Genomic DNA, 22,450 nt, shown 5'->3' with positions numbered 1-22,450 from the left:
TGTGTGTGTGAGTGTGTGTGTGTGTGCTTGGGAGGTGGATGTGTGTATTCGAGCCCACTGCTGTCTGTTCATTTGACGTCGTCGCCATCAGCCGCTCCATCTTTGCACACACACACGCAGTCACCCACACTGTCCTTTCCTGCTCTCCCCGCGAGGCAAGCTGACAGAGACTGTGTCAGCAGCTCAGAGAATGACTTCTCTCCTTCTCCCTAACTGTCCCTCCCTCCCGCCCCCTATCTCTCCCTTCCTGTCTCTCCTCGCCACAGCTTAGTTCAGCTCTCATCCCATCTCGTCTCTATCCCCCAATGACAAACTGCGGCATTCTCCCAAAGCTCTACCACACACACACACACACAAACACACACACACGCACACTGGCAGCCGACCGCTTTGAAAAACAGCCGACGGTCTCCTCTGATTGCTGGTGTGTGTGTGTCGTCACGAGGAGAATACCGTGTTGTTCCACATCCTCTCTCCGGTGCGAGTTGAAATCTCTCCCTGTGAGCTTTCTCAGCTTCCACACTGAATTGTCAGCCCCCTAGAACATTCTTCGCTTCCACCTCCAGACCTCAGATCCTGTGCCAAGCCAATTTCTGAGGCCCTGACTCCATGTATTTCACGCCGGACTTAAATTGGTTTGTGGGGAGAAGAAAATAGCTTGGTAACGTCCCCTTTTAATTCAACTGAAGACGAGCAACGCATTTGATATCGGCTATGCAGTCGTCTCATCCAAAAGGTCTTTGTGAGGGCCGACAGGGTACCGAATGCCGAGGTCTGGCGCTTGCTATCTTTGATGTGCCTTTGCCGTCGGCTAGTCGACCCCGCCGCACATCATTCTTGCTTGAGAGAGTTCACAGTCATCTGGCTGTTCCTCCTGCTGCCCTGTGGCTAGAATGTATGTGTGTGCGTGTGTGTGTGCATTCTGTGTGTGTTTGTCTGAACGCACGTGTGTGTGTGTATCTGCGTGAGTGTGTGTGTATCTGCGTCAGCGTGGTTGCGCGCGCGTGTGTATGTGTGTGTGTGTGTGTAGCAGAGCACCACATGCTGGATGAGATCAGCTGCACCCATTGGCTTTGCTTTCCAGTGATGTTCCGCTTCCATTCTCCTCGCTAGGCAGCCAACCACTCACATCAAGACCAGGCTGCTAATTGTCCCTAATAACGTTAATGGCAATGAATTGGCCATCACTCAAAAGGCATAATGCGCGCTGCTTGGTGGCAGGGAGGAAAGAGAGAGGGGGAAGACAAGATGCTGGCTCGTCGCTCGAAGGGCTGATAGCACATGTGGCGGGAGGCAGATAGGAAAGAATGAACGCGCTGGTTGAAAGTGTCAGTGGAAGGACTTGATTTATTCGGAGCAGTCGGGTTTTGTAATATTGATGTTTCGTCTCTGTCCCTGACTGAGTGGCTGTAGAATGAAGGTGAGCGCCTGGGCCCGTGAGTGGTGTTGGGTGAAGGGGGAGGGGACAGTGGTGATGATGGGGGCTGTGGTGAGCATGACTATGACCAGGGAGACTTGACACGAGTCGTGCACAGTTTCTTTCGCCTTTCTATGTGAACAGGCTCTTCCATATCCATTCCTGTATCCAAAACTGTGGTCGCGTTCTATTACAGCTGCAATAGGTCACGTTGTTAAATAAAAGTGCATTATGAGAAATGGCGCCCACAATCCTTGTCTGAACGTCCATGCTTTCCTCCAGCTTGAGTTTGATTGGTGGTGGTTTCACAAAATAAGCCAGGGAGGAAGGCCCGCCTTGCTGAGAGCGATTGACTGAAACAGAATTGCTGGAACTGGAAAATAGGGAGCCGCTCAAAAATTTTATATTGACATTCCACTGGTGCTGAGATGTCTGTGTTGCTTACACAACATGTTCAAAGAGGACTTTTTCTTTTGAACCTATTGTACCTTTGAATCAAATAGCACTGATACAAATCTGATACAGGCATGTTTCCAATGGATGACCATGAGCACACACTCAAACCTAGACTGTGCTTTCAGCCTACTTGTGAACAGCATGTGCTACTTCAAACTATGACATCTTCCTGTACAAAGAGGAATCTAACAAGTATTTGTGTGTAAGTGTGTGTGGGTGTGTGTGTAGGTGTTGGTGTGTGTGTGTGTCTATTCAATGTATTTTCACCCTGAATCCTTCCAAGGCCAGCTCACTGAATCATATATAATATCAGGCCCGCAATTCCACAAAGAACTTCCATGAAAGACTACTCTGGTGTACATATGCTATTCAGTTAAGATGGCAACACAGTGTCAAGGTCTTGGTTGAGGATGATGACTGTGGACTCTCTCTTTCTCCCTCTCATCCTCTCTTTCTCGCTTGCTCGCTGTCTTTCCTTCCTTCTGGCTCACTCGCTCTCTCCCTTTTTCTCTGGATCTCTCTCTCTTCCTAACAGGGGCTTGTGGGAGAGAAGTACGGCAGCATCCGTATGCCAGGGGAGGTGGAGTCTGCCGAGTTTGAGATGATCCTGGATGCGGCTGTGGAGGCGGGCCTAGATACGCACATCCTGGAAGAGTGGTACTGCAGGGATGAGAACTCGGTCCCACCTGCCTACTACCTCAAACCCAAAGCCCAAATGCTGAAGAACTACCAGAATTCAGTAAGTCCTGACCTATTCAAACACTGCAAGCTTAAAGTACCTTGACGCCTGTTACCTAAAACTCAGAAACTCTTAAAGGATCCAGAACCATGGGCCCTGGAATTCCAAATATCTAAACACAATCAGTCTGTCTTCTGTACTAAGAATCATTATTGGAATGATTCCTTGCTCAAACAGAATCTTCCTAATATTAAGAATACTAAGACATTTATGCATGTAGCGGACGCTTTTATCCAAAGCGACTTCCAAAAGAGGATACATGATTCAGAATACATGGAGGATTCATAATACATAATACATTGTGTAATATAATGTTACACAATATATATATACATACATATATATTTGCATGTAAAATAGATATTGACTGATGATAACCCATTGATATACTCCATACTATCACATTTTATGCTTTATTGTTGTCAAGTTTCTTTTGTGTGTTTGTCCTGGGCAACCTCATAAATTCCTGCCCTTGAGATCACATTTATGAAAGCTTTTACAGTCTCTGTAAAACTAACCAGTAAAATTAATTTCACAATAACTGTCAGCGTAGCTACTTTGAAACAAAACTTTAACTTTTCCAATTCAAAGCCCTTGCATTACATCACTTCACCTTGTTGGAAACTTTACAGTAAAGGACCTATAAAGAATCGACCTGTTTTCTGAAAAGCTGGTTATCTGGCCAGCTGTGAGTTGGCTTTCTATGGCTTGAAGCTTATCTGCAGCCATCAATAAGATTGTTACCGTGGCCATTTTTCACACGGTGAATGCTGGCTCCAAGTTCGAGCCAGTGTCGCTACATGTACTGCTGTGTCATGGCTAAAGGAAAATGAGAAAACCACAGGGCGTTCACACCCGTTTCTAACAAGTCCTATTCAGCACATTCAAGTTCATATGTCTACGAGTATTGGCTGTGAATGTCGCTTCTGAATGAAACAAATGCGAGCATCGAAAGAGCGTAAACACACCCATTTGTATTCTACATTTGGTTGGGTTTTTGAAATGAAAACTCTCCTCTGTCCAACCCAGATGGAGTCCAGCAGCGCGGCCAAGACGAAGAACGACAAGGCCTGGAGGACCGTGTCTGAGGAGATCAAGAAGATCTTCCGCACCTCCGTCCTCCAGCTTCAGGAGAAGGGCACCATGAAGAGTGCTCAGGCCAAGAAGTTCCTCTGTTCTGGTCAGTAGGATGGAGTCGCTCAGCAGAGATTGTATCCTCATCTAGACACCGTTATCCTTTTGCCGTTGTCTTTTGACATTGGTTGTGATCTTTGAACATGTATTTTCCCATGAAACAGAGTGACTAAGTACTTTCTTATTCCTGGATATTTTGGATGACTGCTTACAGTACACACACGCACACATTCGTAATGTGTTCTATATCGCTATTCAGATTGGATTGGAGGGGTATCCACTCAATGAACAGTAATTACAGGCCCAGATGTACAATGTACTTCCTTTAAAACAATCCTTCATCCATCCTTAATCTATCCTCATCCCAATTCCCAGTTGTGCTGTGTAAAGTAGGTCTGCCCTCAACTGCTCCAGATGAGTCTTTAATTAGACCATGTCACTCAATTTGGGATGATCCATTCCTCTCAGATCACACTGGAAACCAGAACTCATTTTTGAGGATGAGGACAAGAGGGAGTTTATTCCTTTTTATTGATGCGCCATTCTGGCTACGGTACTAAGACTTGCATCCAATATGGAGTGGCTGTGGGGTTTTGGCGACAAGGGATCCTGCCGTTCCTCTTTGTAGTCCAGCTTTTGGAGCCCATGAACGGAGAAAACTGTGTTTTACCCTACTTTCTTTTACATATTTTTGTTTTTTTTGTTGTTGCGTTTTTTTCTTAATATGTTTGCCCGCTGTGATTTATAAATGCAACCCACATTATGAATTCACACAAAGTCATTTAACTAATTGCCATGCAGATTTCTGTGTTTGATTTTGTTCAAAGGCTAGCCGGGCTTTTGTGCGAGGAAAATGCAGCCGGTATGCCAGTTAATTGAGTATACAGCATCAAAAGAAACGCTTTTCCTTACAGAAGCTCCATTTTTCCCTCCAGCAGCTTTCGTCTTTTATTTCTCTCTCCCTTATTTGCTCTGCCTTCCTTCGTTTGCGGTGGCAGGCTGCAGAGTGAGCGATACTGTGCTGGGGAGATGCTGGCAGACTTTCAGCCACGCTGCCTCTTTAGGGGTTCTTTGATAAAGCTGCAATCCGGGATTATGTGATTGTATCAAGCATGTTTCTCCTTAAAAAAGGCTTAGGGGAAAACATGTCTAAACGCTGGCTAAAGATGGGCCTAAAGACTTTGGAAATCTCCCCAGCTTGATTCAAAGACTCTAAATGATGCCTTGTGTGTTTTGAGGACTAGTGCTGAAGCCTGATACAACATTAGAGCACGTTGGGTTTTGTGGCACTACTCTCTTTATTGAGGCAGTACGTTTCTTACACGTCATAGTTTGAATCATACTTCGGTGCTAGTGTCTTTTAAGTTGCACTTGTACCTCACAAAACTCTCTCTATGAGGGTGGTTTTATAATTGTTTTCTTCCATATTCAAGTAACCTTTTCTTTTTTCCCCATCTTTCAGCCTTAGAGGACGAACTGGACTTTGCCTTAGGCAAACAAACCCCTGCCTTCCTCAAGAAGTGCGTTTGCTACATCCGCAAGATCTCCAATTTCGACCGCCATGCCAAGCTGCCCGAAATGGCCCGCTACATGGACATAGTGGTCAGTGCAGACCGTGTCATGCGGAACCAGGAAGCCTACGAGCGCCTCTTAAAGGTACGGGACGAGTTTATACCCACCGTCGTCGCCGCCTCCAACCTGCGCGTCTATTCCTCGGTGACGCACTGCGACATGAAGCTGGGCTACTCCCAGGAAGTGGAGAGTCACTACGTGGAAGGCTTGTGTAAACAGTTTTACGAAGACATGGTTGACATCATCCAGGCCACGGTCCAGCAGAATTTCGACACGGAAACCGACCCGCTCTACGACGAGATCATCCAGCACCTGTCCCTGTGTAAGACGCTCTCCTCCTTCTACGAGTACAAGAGCGAGTCACTGGATTACATGCAGGAGTATCTGTTGCCATCTAAAGGAAGCAGGATGATGCCTCTAGTGGTGTACGGGGGTCCTTGCACGGGCAAGACCCTACTGCTTGCTGAGGTCGCCAAACAGGTGAGACAGGAAATGGGTGTAATGGGTCCTGCACTGTTTGGGGCAGGATAAGGATGCATTGTATAAGGACGGGGGGGGGGATGGGTTGCATTCGAGAATCCCAGTGTGCCAGAGTCGGTTTGAGCATTTTTCACTTTGTGGACATGGCTGTGTGAGTGAGAAAAATACAGAAAAGTGTATTTTGGCAAGTCACTGCGCACGTAAATAAGAAACCAAAGGGCTGTGCATGCTTTTACCATCCAAAACCACGTCGTAACCATTTCCGTCTTATCGGGCCATTTGTACACTGATGCTCATAACCTCAGGTGAATCTCTGCATGCATGTGGATGTTTTGTATGTGTATGAGTGTGTCTACAGTATGTGTGTATGTCCCTGTTCACTCATGGCCCCGCCCTCAATCTGCAATCTGGTTGCCCGGCTACATCAGGGTCATGTCGCAGGGTCCCAGTCTGTGCCCGTGGCTCTCCTCAGCCTCACTGACCTTTCTAATAGATGCCTCCAAATTGCCTTCTTGTAAGATTAAGTGATTTACTTTATGGGATATGGGCAGGGAGCCACGCTTGACTGAACCGCACACATTTGGGATGAAAGCCAAACTAGCACACTTTCGTTCTGCGCTCCATCGTGTTAAGGATTTCTCCCCCCTCATTCACTTAAAAGGCAGTAGGGGAGAGTTACTGCGGAGAGTAGAGAGCGACGGAGGTGAATAATGCTGTGTATAGATTGAGGGCATACCCACTGAAGGTATGAACGACTATAACACTATGTCATGGTTCAGTCGAATTGATGGATTGAGAGCCGATTATAACCCTTAAAAAGGATCTCAATATAATATGCCTCTCTCGCACACAATTCGTCATAAAATCATACATTGGATTCAGATCTGTGTGTTCACGCTCCACAGATGTTTTTATTCTGGGGGCAGCAGTAAGTCTAATGTCCCTGTTTTCTCTTGGTCTCACCCTGTTCTTTGCGTGGCCAAAAGGGAACCTATATAGCTAACGGTAAACAGGATTGTTTCGGGGAAGGAAAGTAAGGGATACACTCTATTGTTCTGTTCCGATAACTCTGAGACCTGAGATATCTCCCCAGACTACAACAATGCGCGTCATGCACACACACACACACACCTTCATGGGCACACACATACATTCCACCACACACAATCGTTCTCTTCATCCTCGTCTTGCTATCTCTCTCTGTCTCACACACTTACATACACGAGCATCACAGCTGAGCACAAGGATGTTTTCATTGTTTACCTTGTGGCAATGCTGCTTTTTAAATGTCCAAGAATTGAACCTTATCAATGATTTATCCCTAAATTCCCCATCTGTTAACATAACCTTACCTATCTCTCTCTCTCTCTCCCTCTTGATTGGTAGGCCTACACATGGCTTCAGACGGAACTGGGGCCCGAGACCGACCCCGTGGTCATCGTCCGCTTCATCGGCTCCTCCGACTTCTCCTTGGACCTCCGTACTCTCCTCCAGAGCATCTGTGAGCAGATTGCCATCAACTACCGCTGCCTCATCCACTTCCTGCCCAACAAGATCCAGGAGATGAGAGAGCTGCTGGTCAATCTCCTGGGAGAGTCCTCCTTCCACCGGCCCCTGGTCATCGTCCTGGACTCCCTGGAGCAGCTCTCCGAAGCGGACGAGGCCCGCAAGCTGTGGTGGCTCCCCGTCCACCTGCCCCGCACCGTACGCGTCGTGGTGTCCACCCTGCCCAACAAGTACGGCATTCTGCAGAAGCTCCGTCACCTCATCCATGACGAGGGGCGCTACGTGGAGCTGGTCCAGAGGGACCGCAAGGCTTGCAGTCAGACCCTCAAGCAGCAGCTGCTGGGGGTCAAGAGGAAGGTGACGTCGGGTCAGCAGATCTACGTCAACGAAGCGTTGGCCAAGTGCACCCTCCCTATGTTTGTCAACCTCATCTACCGTGAGGTGGTCCACTGGAGGTCCCATAAAGACGTGGACGATAAGTCACTGTGCTCCACGGTTCACGAGAGCATCGAACAGCTCTTCTACTCCGTGGAGAACAAGCTAGGGCAGAGGTTTGTGTTCAGAGCACTGGGCTACATCACCATGGCCAAAGCCGGATTGACTGAGGTCGAGTTGGAGGACATTTTGTCATTGGATAACAGTGTTTTAAGTGATATCATGGTGAGTTCAAACCTCAAGAACCCCCTGAGGATTTCATACGACCTGGTCGCAAGGCTCAAAGAGGAGCTGGAGGGGTATCTGATAGAGCGGCAGGTACGGAACGTGACCCTGATGGTGTGGGCCAACCGACATCTCCACCTCATTGCCCAGAAGCTGTACCTCAGCAATGAGGAAGACGTCCACCAGATGCACAGCCTCTTGGCAGAGTACTTCCTGGGGGCGTGGTCGGGAGGCAGGAAGAAGATCTTCCACTGCGACAACAACCACTTTGCGTCGCTCAACATCTCGCAGCATAAAAACCCCCACCATCAGCCGTCTCACGAGAAAGCATCCTCGGAGAAGTACTCTTACGACCGGCAGACTCCGGAGCAGCCCTGGGTGTTCCAATGCAACCTTCTGGAACCTGACATCTTCTTCGTCAACCACAGGAAAATGACTGAGCTCCTCTACCACTTAACCCGGAGTGGCCGTACAGACGACCTCATGTTCGGCGTCATTATGAACTTCAGCTGGCTTTATACCATGATCAAGATTGGACAGTTTGAAAAGGCCTTGACTGACATTGACTTAGCCTACAGCTACTCCCAAGAGAAGGAACTGAAGTTCTTAGCTTCCACACTGCGCAGCATCAAGGTGAAGGTGATGAAGAACCCGGCGTCGCTGTCTGCAGAGCTGCAACAGAGGCTCCTCCCCGTGGTCACCTCCCTCCCCAAGCTCAGACACCTCCTCCTCGAGTGCGACAAAGACGGACCCAAGTACTGCTCCATAGTGCCCCTCCACTCCTCCATGGACGTCACCTACAGTCCAGAGAGGCTGCCTCTGTGCTCGAGCTACATGCAGATAGTGGAGATTCTGCCCACCTTGGCCCCTAACATTGTACTGGTGGCCTTGGAGGACGGATCCGTCAGCACCTGGGACGTGGAGAGCCGGCAACTCCTTCGTCAGATCGACACGGCCAAGTCAGTCGTGCTCGGCATCCGTCTGACCACGGATGAGAAGTACCTGGTGGTAGCCACGACCAAGAACACCCTGCTCATCTACGACAACCACAAGTCCTGCCTGCTGTCGGAGGTGGATATCAAGGGGTCCAAGCATGGCGGCATTACCGGAGGGGTCACCTTTATCAACGGCTTCACCCTGTCTAGTCACCACGCGCTAGCTTGGTTAGAGGCCAGTAAAGATGTCAATGTCATCGACCTGCTTTATGGTTGGCCTCTTTACCAGTTCCACTGCTGGTATGAGGTCACTTGCGTCCAATGCTCCCCAGATGGAATGTATGCTTTCTGTGGTCAGTACCTCAATACCACGTCCGTCTTTCATCTTGGCAGTGGAGACAAGCTTGCCACCGTGACCTCGGAATTTTCCGGCGGTTTTGTCAAGTCCATTCTAGTCCTAGATACCCTTCACCAGATGGTGATGATCGACAACGAAGGGAGTTTGTCGGTGTGGAACACCAAAGAGATTACCGCTCCCCGCCTAATGGAGGACTACGACTGCAGAGGAGACGAGAGTGAGGTGGTGGGCATCGAGCTGTCTGAGGACCAGCGTTCCATCCTCATCTGCAAGGCCAGGAGCATTGAGGTCCTCGACACCAAAGTTTGGAAGATGGTGGAGAAGTTTAAGGCCAAGCGCACCGAACGTTTCGTGGCCGCCGTCCTCTCGAAAAACGGCCAAAGCATCGTCGCCTCCATGGAGAACACGTCGTCCATCTTTGTGTGGAGGAGGGATAGCGGGCAGTGCATGGCCAGCTTAATCGAGATCTCAGGGGCCATCGTCAAACTAATCAAGTCCACCCACCATAACATGCTTCTGTCTGTAGCCAGCAGTGGGGTCCTCTCAGTTTGGGACATTGACATCATCACTGCCATGTCCAATATTGACAAAACAGGCAAGAGGATTCAGACCTTACAACTCTCTGGCAGAGAAGACTATGTGTTTACTATGGATGGTTCCGAGTCAATCCACAAGTGGAATTTTAACACAGGTTTCATCGAGACAGTTTACAAGCACGAGGGCTTGGTGGAGAACTGTGTGCTAACCTCCTCCGGTGACCTCATGGTGACTTCAGATGACAAGAGCAGCCAGTACATCTGGCAAACTGCCACAGGAGAAAACATCTTCCGCATCAACGGACAGAAGATATCCCAGCTCCTCATTACCCACAATGATCAATTTGTTGTGTCCCTCTGCGAGCAGAATGCTTCCAGAGTCTGGAGGCTTGCCACAGGCCACAAGGTGTGCAATATTCTGGTGACCCTTCAGAATGCACTGATAACCACCGCCAACACCTTTCTAGTTGGAGCCACCAAAAACAAGCTTCTCGCCGTCAGCCTCTGGTCAGGCAGTGTGTCCAAAAAGTTTGTCTGCGATGATGGCATTACCATCGTCAACTTCAAACTCATTCCAGACTGTCCTGATTTTGTGGTCTTCATCACATCCACAGAGACCGTGTTCATCTGGAGCGTTGCGGATGAGTCTGTCTGTAGGCGTGTCCAACTGCCCACCAACTTCCTCAAGAACCTGGAGGACTTCCAGATATCCCCCAATGGAAAACTCGGGATAGTCTCCAAGGGTGACGAGAACATCAACGTGTTGGACCTCCACAGTGGAAAGCTACGGTTGGTCCACGCTGCAGGCATCATCTGGAGACAGAAGCTTTCCAGAGACGGTCGGTACCTGGTGTACATCTGCTTCCGGAACTGTGAGGAGGACAACGAGGCAGGCGTAGTGTCAAACCTGATTGTGATGCGTCTGGCGGACGGCAAGAGTATCGGCACATGCTCTCTTTACAAGACGCCGACCTTCCTCTGCCTCTCCCAGCGGGCTTTAAACATCATCATCGGCTTTGAGGACGGAAGCATCGGCACCTACACCGTGGTGGACCGCGTGGACGCCGCTCTCAAGATCAAGATCGCCACCTCCAACAGCCGTCAGATCGTCAACAACGCCTCGCAGAAGGTGCGTCCCAAGTGCGGCAACCACGCCTTTAAGAGCATCGCCGACTGCGTGTGGAGGGAGTCGACGGAGGTGTTCTCCAGAGACAGCCCCATCAACGTCTCCGATTCGGGGGAAGCCGAGACCACAACACCTACGAAGAAAAGTGAACTGCTGCAGTAAGAGGATGGAGTCCTATGGGGTTTCTATGGGGTTGCAGTTGACTCATGTTTACAGCCACCTGATTCAGCTGCAGATGTCAGCCCTATGGGTAGTTTATGGGCCGACTCCTATAACGCTGCACTCAAGTCATGTAATACTACGACCTATGATATTTATTTTATTTTTTTCATACAATGACTGTTAGAAAACGTATTTTTAAGTAACGACTTAACCTAAAAAGTTATTTTTATTATTTGAAAAAAAAAGATAATTTAACTGTTTATGAGATATATTAGTTTGCCATTATGTGTCCTTTTGCATTTGAAGAACAAGATTGATGTTCAAATGTCTCAGTTTAAACATTTCCAAAGCCATTCCAGTGAAATGACCACTCTTCCTTATACATCTATTTTATTTATTTACATTGTGCACACATTAAGCCATATTGTTGTTCTGAAGATGTGTATTTATGTTTATTTAGATACCATCGATTAGTACTGTACAAACTGAAAGAACTATATAGCTATGTGTACATATCTTGGCTGCTGCAATTTGTGCAACTCCTTAAAAATGTTATGTTGTGCTTAATGCAATCAAAGTGAGTGCCTGGATTTTAAAATGTTTTCTTTTTTTTTTTGCTAATTATTGCGATTTATGAAGATGCAGGGACTTTGTAAACATAGAACAGTTCGGGTGCTTGAAAATGTATACCTCGCCGAAGCAAAGTGCAGTAAAATCAATTGCGGATGCGCAATGTTAAGCAGCTGTTTTGTGATGGTTATCAATAGGGTACATTCGCAAAGATTGTTTTTCTAAACAGCGACTTTTATGTCTTGTGGGTTTATGCAACAGCTGCTATAAGTTGCAAAAGAGCCTTTGCAGACTTGAAATTAAAGTTTTTAAGCACCAGAACTGTACATAGAACCATAATAGCTTATCTTAGAAATGTAAACAAAGATTGAAGGGTTACATTAATTAGGTTACCTGCAGGAGCTTTTGTTCAGTGTTAAGATTGGTTTAAGATGTAAGCTGTCTTTATATAAAAATGTGTAGACATTTGTGCAACTCCTTGAAAAAAAGTTCAACGTTTTGTTTTTTATTTGCTTACCTGCACCTAAAACTTAGTGTAGGGTCAGTTTGGAGAGCAACACCACTATTGAGCATACACTGTAGCATCCTATCATACATCAGCGCCTTAAAACATCTAATCTTATTTTTGTGCGTTTGCTTCGGTGGCTTTGATGGATTAGATAGAGAGCAACGAGTACATAGTTTCACATTAGATATGATAGCGTGTGATACAAATGTCATATTTTTGTGAGCACCTTAGGAATGTTTTTTAGAAAGTTCAGGGTGACGCAGAGGATAATTGTATGTCTGTCTTACCACATTTGGAGTTTTATTAAAACAATGTATCATATTTAAGGATAATACCACTTATGTTGCTATACTTTTTATCTTATTTTTTGTCCATAGACAGTTTTAAGGGCTATTATGTCTCATTGTGTGTTCAACCCCTTTCAGCCGCTGAGACATAAGCCCAAGGATTACTAAATATCTGTAGCAGTTTCAAGCTTTAAAACATGAATTGCCCCTAAGCAAAGTTTCTATATCTAGAATTATCATACAGTGTATTTGCCAAAGTTACGATCATAGTTTGATGTTTGTTCAGTGGACAAATGTTTCATTTGTTTTTAGGCTTGTGATCAAATAATTTCCAAATTGAGTGTTAAATTGTGCTTTTGTTTAAACATGGTATGACCATCTCTCTACTAAGAAGTTTAAGTGAGTTCACTTATGATATATTGGAATGCCAGTTTAAGAGTATATTTGAATGTGACCATATGGGAGCCAGTATACAGTATTATTGTATGTTATGTAACTTGAATGACTTTTAATTACTTAAATGTTTGCAACACATAGTTGGCATACTGGTATTGAATGTTTCTACTGTATTCTTTGTAATTGTCATGACTGACTTACCTGTTTAGAGATTTATATTTTCATAAATGTTGTACTTACATTTTGTTACAGAGTTGTTTAACTGGAATTATTCTAACAGAAAAGAAAAAACTTATGTCTGAAGCAATATGAAATAGTGTGTATGCATTGTTTGTATGGAACATTTTAATGTAATAAAATGGTACACTTTTTGCCTCCACTGTAGACTTTCAAACATTTTGTTTTTGCACTTGATAAGACAATGTAAATGGAAACATAACGACACTGATCTTACACTTAACTATTTTGGTTGAAGCTGATTTGCTATACATTTTTCTTTCTCTCTTACTGTCTATATCTCATTAAAATACACTGTGCGCACACACACACACAGACACCCACACACAGATGTAACATGTTTTGATAGGTAAGTAATTGCTCTTCCTGCCTACTGCTTGGATCCAGACAAGCGTGGTGAATATTTCCCAAACACTCGACCATGGTGCCATTATCATTTGGCCATTCACAGAGCACCTGGATTCTGTGACACAGGCCTGCAGTCACAAACACATACACACACACACACACACACACACAGAAAAGATAAAGGACCTGTGATTGGACAGTGGAGCTTGTTGCTTTGGGCTACTGTTTTAATTTCCCTGCGGTGCCTACTCCAGCCAGTGTGTGCTGTTTCCACAGCGACAGCAGTTCCAGAGTGGCAGCGAGGGGTTGGCCACGCCCTCCATTGAAATGATGGTGAGCTCATGTCTCTCTGTATTGCTGGTAAACCCTTGTGAAAACAAGACTTGGCTTTCGTTCCACCTGCAGCACACACAAGAGCTAGGTTCGCATAACTGTGTTTGATAAATACACAGTTTGTTAAATGGGAGGACTCGCTAAACCACTTGTGTGTGTGTGTTTGTGTCCGAGAGTATGTAACTCAAATTTACTCAGCCTGAAATAAACTGGTTGTTTGAGGACACTTGAGTATGGTGACAGTCTACTACCTGTTTTTTTCCACTCCGTTTTACAACCTGCTCTCAGTACAGGTCAGACCATGAGTCAACCTCCTTCTCCAATTTTCTCTCAGTCCTTCTCTCTCTCTCTCTTGCTGGTAATGAGACTAAACACATTCATCTTAATGTGAATTGAAGTTTTAATGGGAGTGGTGCCCTCACCAAGCTTTTCTACCTCGCTAAGGACAGGCCAAAAACACAATTCCCTTCCCACTTCCTCTTAGACACTGAGACGTGAGTGGCAGTCTGGGGGCTCTGAACGTTGAGCGTTCACAATCAGCCTTTGTTTGAGTTTGTTAAAAGGCCTTGTCGGAGCATGGAATGTTTACAAAAGGCAACGCCAGCCGGATTCTAGGGGACACCGGAGACAATGTGTCGTTCTTAAACGCTGAGCCTCTCAAGGGAGCAGGCTGCATTCTGGCCCTACGAAGTGAGACATGTAACCTATTAGGCGGCGACAGGTGTAATCCCTGATATGAGATCAAGGATACATTGGTGCACAGCAAGTGAGAAGCTCTGTAATTTCTTGTCTTGAACCTTCCGCTTGGACTCATGCTGAACGTATATTTTCATCTCCACAGTTTTCAGTAGGTTGCTAACGCAACACTGACCCTGGCAATTGAAAGATAACCAGAATGAAACCTGGCCCAATTCTCCCTCTGAAGTGAAGCAGCCCGAGGAAAAAGGAAAGTGATATCTGGTGCCTATTGAGTTGCCTCTCTATAGAGCTTCATCAGTAGTTGGTATATTGCTTTGATTCTAGGCAAGACATTGGAACTGGTTGTCTGTGATACTTTTAGCACATAACTGGAGGTGGTGTGTTGTGGAAATGTGAAAACAGTACCACACAGAGATTTTATTTCTATTTTAATTTTTAGTATAATAAATCACTCACTGTAGAAGAAATAAATGGATGCATCACATGCTGATTGTTGCTCTTGATAAAAGGAGCAAGAGAACACACTATAAAAGTAGGATTGTTTGAAAAACAGATCAATATTAAGATATGATCATGGTCATGTACTATGGCCTAAGTGCTGATTACACAAAGACACGATGGCTTTCTCCAACAAAGACTCCTGACAAAGTCAATTTGAACACCGAGGTTGGGTTGGGTGGAGGTGAGTTAACAGACTCGTCATGAAACAATCAAATAACTCACAGTCGCGACATCACTGTGGGAGTAGGTGACTAAGCATTCTATTGTGTCTTTCTAAAAATGTACGTGCATTGCGTATTTGCCTACTCCGTCAGTCTCATAGGCCTTCCTAGCATGATTTGACTGCACATGCACGACTACAGTTTATGGGGGGTCAGCGTAGGCCTACCGTGAACATAATCATACTCACACTTCTAATTCAAATTCATTCAAGGCTGGAAAAAACTCCAATCGATTGCATTTGAGGAGGTCCTGTTTATTTTGAGCAGGGAACAAGATCACAGATGTAACTGGGTCAGGGGAGTCAGACAGCGCGATGGGACTAAGAAATCCTGGCCCTCCCTTGGGGGCTCTGACCCTGGTCTGATTTTAGCCACAGTTCTGATGCACAGTAGACTGTCCCCTGGGGATCGTTGGATCCGTTTTCCGCTCAATATATATTTATTTATTTATTTTAATTTCAAACAGGGGACGTTTATGGTACATTTTCTTTGCACTTCTATCTTTATCTTTTTCTGTTTCTATATCCCTCTGTTTATATATATATATATATATATATATATATATATATATATATATATATATACATATATATATATACAGATACAGTATGTATATACATTTCTCCCTCTCTCTTTTTCCTCCTCCTTTCTTTCTGGCGCTCTGACAGTCTTTGTTTTCATTCTCAGAGGAACCTTAAAACATGGCCCTGTGGGTAAAGTAACAGAATACAAAGAGGAGAGGAGGTGAGAAGGAGGAGGTCGGCCATGTCTTTTAAGGTGCAGAAAGGGATGCTGGTTTTGCATCTCACGTGTCTACTTGTTGTCATATCTTGTGTCTGGGCCAAGATACCCAGCCTTAGACTGCTGAGTCTGAGTGGAAAAAACATCTCTGGTTTCACACTTTTCTGTTTAATGGTGTTTTATACGATTAAACACACACATACACACACACATATTGTCACGTTTATGCATATGTTCACATAATGTTCAACAACACACTCTGACACACATAAACATGCACGTAAACCCACACACTCACCCAAACTGATTCCTAATGCCTTATAATGCCTTTGGGTGCCTTGTAATTCCTTGGGTGTAACGCCTGGATGTAAGATGACTCGGGTAAAGTAAAATATATGTGCAAAACCTATCCAGATATAGGGCTATCATGTATCCTTATCAAAACAAAAGAACCGGTTCTGAGGCAGGTGTATGGCTGTGCCAACTACAGTACTATATATCTCTTCTCTTGGTATGTCATATATGACAAAAATATAATTATGTTCTACAGTAGGCTAGACGAATACAAACAAAAAAAGTGTAAAGGCATAAAGTACATCGTTATTCCTCTAGACTATAGTTTTTATTTATATATGTGAAGGTCATATAGCCTACACGTATTTAAAGTATTATCAAATCCACATAATCATTTTACTGAAGATCGGGAGTAAAGCAGTTAAACAGTGAGAGGTGTGTTCTAAATTTCTCTGATCCCCAACTAAGGTCACATGATTAGTCATTAACGCCATGCAAACGGAGGGCAGCCCAGGCCCTGAAGCACATACTAGGCTAAACATCAGATATTTAACTAAACTAGGCAAACCCTGCCGGAGACATGGGACTCAGGAGTCACGGGGGACGTTCCCTTATCCACAACACACTGCCAACTGAGGGAAACGAACTACTCGACTCTACTTCAAGATGAAACAAGATGCCTCCTTCAGTTTTGCGATGGTTTTAACTGTTTAATGAGATTTGTTTCGCGTCTGATCTGCGAAATAAATGACAGCTGAAGTTATCCTGGAATTTCTGATACCTACGGCGAACAGGTGCCACACCTTCGTTTAGCGCAACAGGTAGGTGAAAATCATCATTCTCCCTCTCCTTCTCTCTGTTTCTTATTAAAACGGTGTCTTTAACACGGTGGATGGATTCGAAAACCGGAGTAGGCTAGACCACAAAGAATAAGGCATTAAATACAAAGCTGTATGTTTATAACTAACAAACCTGACTAATAACAACATGTGTCTTGCCGAACAGGCGCGCCTTTCAGAGTTAAACACGTTATACAACTCGAGCATCTACTTCAGCATAATGATGACGACTAAAGAATGGATAACTTAAAGCCACAAACTTCAACACCTTTCCTTGCTTTGATATGTCTACGGAAGATAGGTTGCTGCTAAAAATGTAAGAAGTTAGCCTTCTTACTGATATGGGGATTAAATAAAATATTAAGTTGACAATATGTAGGCCTATATCTGAAGCATGTTTTAGTGGAATGTAACAGGCATCAAATGCACAATAAACACCTTTCCATCTGTAGCCTACGTCATTGCCTTTCGGGTGTAAACACAGAGGTAGACTTGTGGCATATGGCTACCCGAACAAGCTTAAAGTTACCACTACTCACCACACCAACAGTTGGCATATGGACAGCTCTTTTTTCTGCAGTTACTGAAGTTAATAAGTGAATGGTATTGACGGCTAGGTTGATTCCCTACCTCCCAGGGGTGCGCGGCCTTGAGCACCGCACTGTTTGTTCTTCCAACGTATTTTCAGACTTGGACTTGTTAGTCAACTGTTGCTCATTTCATACTTAGCCTACATAATTTGGTAGATTTGGGCATAGGTTGTTTTGTGTATATTATGTAGGCCTAACCTTAGACAGGTAAGGTTTCAGTCAGTCTGATGGAGGGGCTAAAGTATTCAAATTGCCCTGAACTCTTCTGTTGTTGAAACGTGAAGACGCTTTGAGACGTGATGTCATTGGCTGTGTGCTGTTGTCAACCCAGGGTCAATAAATACTTTGCCCTAACAGACAATTTGGCCCAAAGAAGTATTTTGTGCAGGTTAAAGAAACTGTTAATCACATTGTGTGGGCAAACATACACTGGGTATGAGTAGAGTTTTATTTACTACCTACCAGCCTCAGGCTATTTGAATGGTGTTTGGGGAATGTACACATTTAGACACAGAGAATATCCCCATTGAGATGATATTTTACTTGAGCTTTTTGCATTCTCTGTCAGTACCAAAGGGTAGACTATGTGTTGTAACCTAGTGATAAACAGAGCAAATTGACATGCGCTGTCAGTTCCTGTTTTCAATGTTGTGGAAGTTCAATATTTAAGTCTCTCTGTTGTGCACATGATGCCTAATGAGAGGATTATTGTATCTCATGGGACCAAATTCTGTGTACTTTAGTCGTCATGACTAGTTGCCATGGTGAAAGGCACCAAGGCAACTCCTTCCGGCCTCACCTAGCTTATTCAAATCAACTTTGTATTGCAGTGTCATTGTATGCACATTATTGACATCCTATCAAAGCAATCTGTTAAAGTCACTGTCATTGATACTGAGTTAAAACTTGAGTGCTCATTCTTAAGGCCACAGACATGTATATTGGGCAACATAAAAAAAATATCCGCTAAGTATTTACCAAGTACAGTCTGCTTACTGGAAAACGTAATCGAGATTGGATAAATAAATAATTAAAAATGTATTTCCTGGAATTGCTACTATATCTGATAACAAAGTATTCTTATCTGGTTTACAGTGAAGGTTAATGGAGAAGCATAGAGAAGGTTGATTGAAAACCACAGTGAGGGTCTTAAAACTACTGTAACTACTCATCTGTTTATAAGATGTTTCCTAGAGGTCTTGTCAAGGAGGTTCTGTTAAACTATTTTATATAATACAGACTTGTATTATATTATGTAGAAATGTAAGAGGGAGAAATAGATAGAGGATTGAAAGATGGATGCACATGGATAAATAGATAGGAATGAGAGAGGAGAGAGGGAGGTTAGACCAGTTTTCCCTCTCCTCCCAATCACCACACCCTTCCAAGTCACCTATATGAACCTGATCTCCCCTCTCACTGTCCCTTTGTACTCACAAACACACACACACACACACACACACACACACACACACACACACACTAGCTGTCAAAAAAGAATGTTGTCAGTACCTTACCATACCTTACATAAGCTGACCTTTCTTTAGATTGAAAGGTCTATAGAAGACACAAGGATGTAACAGTTAGATTGTTTACACTTTCTCTCTTTGTTAAACATGGTAGTCCTATCTCCAGTTAAGGTGGCTTAGAACGTGCTTTGGCATTAGAGAAATTAAGCTTAAAATTGAAGTTTCTCAGTTTAGGTTGAATTGTCTGTAGTCAACAAGGGTTGTATAGGAGAAAAAAAATTCTGTAGATTGTTGTGTGTTGTATTGTGTAAAGAAATATGAACAGAACAGTCTTGTTTTATACAGTTTGTCATGTACCTGTATCTGATGCTTGTTTGGTGTGGTTTTGTGTTTGGACCATCAACACTAACCTGCAGTGTGACATATGCTGACCGAATATCAGCTAGTCATGACAACTATAACAGAAACATTTTATCGCTGACATTGCGGTTACAATACAGCCATTTTCAATATACAGTAGATGGCATCTGTGTCTTAACTTTTATTGCCTACACTTTTTTTGTTAAGAGATTCTCAAGCCAAGCCAATTGGATTTTTCTATCTGAGAAGGCCCACCCTCATTTTTCATCTGTAGATTAACCAGATAATACACTTTTTCAAATGGACATTCAGTGGAAAAAAACTTCACTTTTGAGTCCTTTATTCTTAGATTTATTTAAAAAAAACTGAACTACACTTTGCTTTTTGTCCGAATGGATCTGATTAGGGTTGCAATGTGTTTTCCCCTACTTCAGATGCTTAGGGAACAATGTGCTGCAATCCAACTTTCTTATTGCAATGCACTCTCTTTCTTGGGGGAAACATTTCCATTTGCGCCTTCAGGGACTGAAAGTGACCAGGACCTGGTCCTGGAAAGGAGTTTCCTCCCTTTTCTACAATCTTGTTTCCATCTCTTTTTCATGAAAAACAGTTGCAACATAATGGAATCGGGTTGGGACACGATATAGTGCTATTACCCTGCTGTGAACAATGACCCCATACTGGAATCTATGGTAGTCGTCTGACACACAGATTGAATTCTCAACCCTGTTTTGTGATTTGAGATTCTCTCGTCGAGGCAGATGATTGGTCATTTGGATGCTCGGATGCATCTCAGAATCCGATATTGTTGGTTTCTGGGGAGCTTATGTGGTAGGATATTTAAGTTCTGTGAAATTACTCTATTGACAAAATTGCTTTTTATCTGGACCTACAGGTTACTTAGAATTCACTTAATCATCCACTTTCTGATAGTCTCAACTGTGAAGATTTCTTTAAAAAAATCTCAAAATGTCACCTTAGAGTAATTGTGGCCTGTTTTTAGTACCTTCATTAGGAAATCAACCTGATGACCTTGTTGAGAACAGCCAAAGCTGTCATCCAATGAGCGTCCTCCAGCCTTCTTGGAGCCCAACTAACAATTTGAATCTTGAAACAAAGCTACGTAGGTTTCCTCGAAACACTTACTTCAGAATGTCATTGAGAGTGGGCTGTCCTGTCCTATGCTAATGCTGTTTAGCTAGCGGAGCGTTGGTCTAATTGCAATTTTTTTTCCCCGAATCCCTCGTGCTCAGTGAAGCATCGTATCCCCAAGGCTACTCTGGCTACTGCTAACATTCTGTCGTTACTCCCAGGAACAGGCATGAACACAACAGGCCCCCCATAGCATCACAGCATGACCCTGTGTTGTTCCAACTGACCCAAGGTAGAATGACGTGACTTGCGGCGCTCTCCTACAACACTGGAGACACATTGTCAGAGCTCACTCAACGAAAACAGTAGTTTTGATTTGCAAATGTCTTCAGGCCTGAACCAGTTTTCAATGCGAACCTACTTACTTTCCGACACATTGTTTGTCAACCATTTGCAGGGTGTGGGTGATTGTCAAGCCGTTGGACCGTGTTCTTGGCTAGTGTGGCAATCAGACATATGGTTTTACCATGCTCTGATTAATGTAGTTTTGGTTCATGTTAGCGAGAGCCATGACCCAACAGTGGACTGCACTTTGCATCGAGATGCAAAGAGACCCCTGGATTGGTTCTTCTCAATGGGATGAAAAGTATTATAAAAAATATAAAGGATTTATTTTTTAAGTGATATAATTTTGGAAACAAGTTTTGACATAATTCACATTCAAGTGCAGAACGTTTTCCAATTGGGCATTAGTGGAATAATTCCCATAAGAGTAAAGAAATAGTCTCTCAAAATACACTCACACCTCTCCTCTATCTATGCCTTTCTCCTGCTACTGCCTCTCTCTTTCTCTCTCTCACACACACACACACATAAAGTGTTCCAGTGCTTTTGATCCTAGCAACTGATGTGTTTTGTGGAATGTTTGTTCCAGCCCTGCTTGACTTTGCACTGTGGTCTAGCTGTGTGAAGATGGTATTTTTAATAACAACATAGGCCTCTGGCTTTGGAGTCTACAGACTATTGATAGGGAAACAGACAGCAGCCCTCCAGCAGCATAGAGAGTCCATCTCAACAACAGCATGAAGACTCAAAGAAAAGTTGCTATTGTGTAGATATTGCCACAGTAAAATTATATGTCTTGTCCCATGGTTGAATGTCATCGATACACCCTTTATCGATTCAGTGTGAAGTTGTGTTCAAGAATATCTGAACTGTGTTTATCATCTCAGCTGTACCAAAATAAACGTTACGCCTGAAATTCGATCAGTTACATCAACAGACACTAACGGAAAAAGTGGAAAGTTCAGATGGTAGGAAAGTTTGGCTTGTCCTGAATGGTCTGTACTTTCTCTGTTCGCGTTTGCAGTTTGGAAGTCTCAGGGTCGTTTTACAGTGGGGACCTGCGATGTGTTTGTTGCTTGTGAGTGTGCATTTTCCCTCCGTCACTGTGTGAACACCAGAGTTAGGGAGAAAGAGACCGTGTCCTTGCCCTCTCCCATCTCGCTTTTCCTCCCCAGTAGACGAGCCCATTTGAGACCGGACGATTAATTATTTACCCAGGCAAAGACATGCCAAAGCCTAGGGAAACACACAGCCAGGAGAGAAAAGGTCACCCTCATTCACACACACACACACACACACACACACACTCACACACACATTCACAAGAACGCACACACACATTCACACGCACACACTCACACACACCCAAGCATCCAAACAAGCATGCAGAAACAGACATTTTGATATACTCCACACCTCATGCATTAATAGATCCCCAAGTACACAAACAGATATACACACACTCATAGTGATGAATAAATAAAAGATTTATCGGTGCTCCAGACAAGCTCTGGATCATCCTTAGAACATCACATTCAG

At 44.2% G+C, this 22,450-nt stretch overlaps 2 protein-coding genes across 2 annotated transcripts in view; both read left to right on the top strand.

Moving 5' to 3' along the window:
• The window catches only part of dnah2 (dynein, axonemal, heavy chain 2), a 75,764-nt gene extending 64,180 nt beyond the window's left edge, over positions 1-11,584 (top strand). Inside the window, exons 40-43 of the mRNA XM_047048787.1 lie at positions 2,409-2,612; positions 3,642-3,792; positions 5,209-5,798; positions 7,185-11,584. Coding sequence (XP_046904743.1) covers positions 2,409-2,612; positions 3,642-3,792; positions 5,209-5,798; positions 7,185-11,081 — 4,842 coding nt within the window. The 3' untranslated portion in view covers positions 11,082-11,584. The remainder of the gene's footprint in view (positions 1-2,408; positions 2,613-3,641; positions 3,793-5,208; positions 5,799-7,184) is intronic.
• A 5,124-nt stretch (positions 11,585-16,708) lies between these two features.
• zgc:194930 (uncharacterized protein LOC557813 homolog) overlaps positions 16,709-22,450 on the top strand; it is a 12,488-nt gene continuing 6,746 nt past the window's right edge. Inside the window, exon 1 of the mRNA XM_047049161.1 lies at positions 16,709-17,037. The gene's annotated coding sequence lies outside the window, so the exon portion shown is untranslated. The remainder of the gene's footprint in view (positions 17,038-22,450) is intronic.

This window comes from Hypomesus transpacificus, chromosome 25 (genome assembly GCF_021917145.1).
Source record: "Hypomesus transpacificus isolate Combined female chromosome 25, fHypTra1, whole genome shotgun sequence".
Classification (NCBI taxonomy): domain Eukaryota; kingdom Metazoa; phylum Chordata; class Actinopteri; order Osmeriformes; family Osmeridae; genus Hypomesus; species Hypomesus transpacificus.
This window is presented reverse-complemented; position numbering and strand designations above follow the sequence as displayed.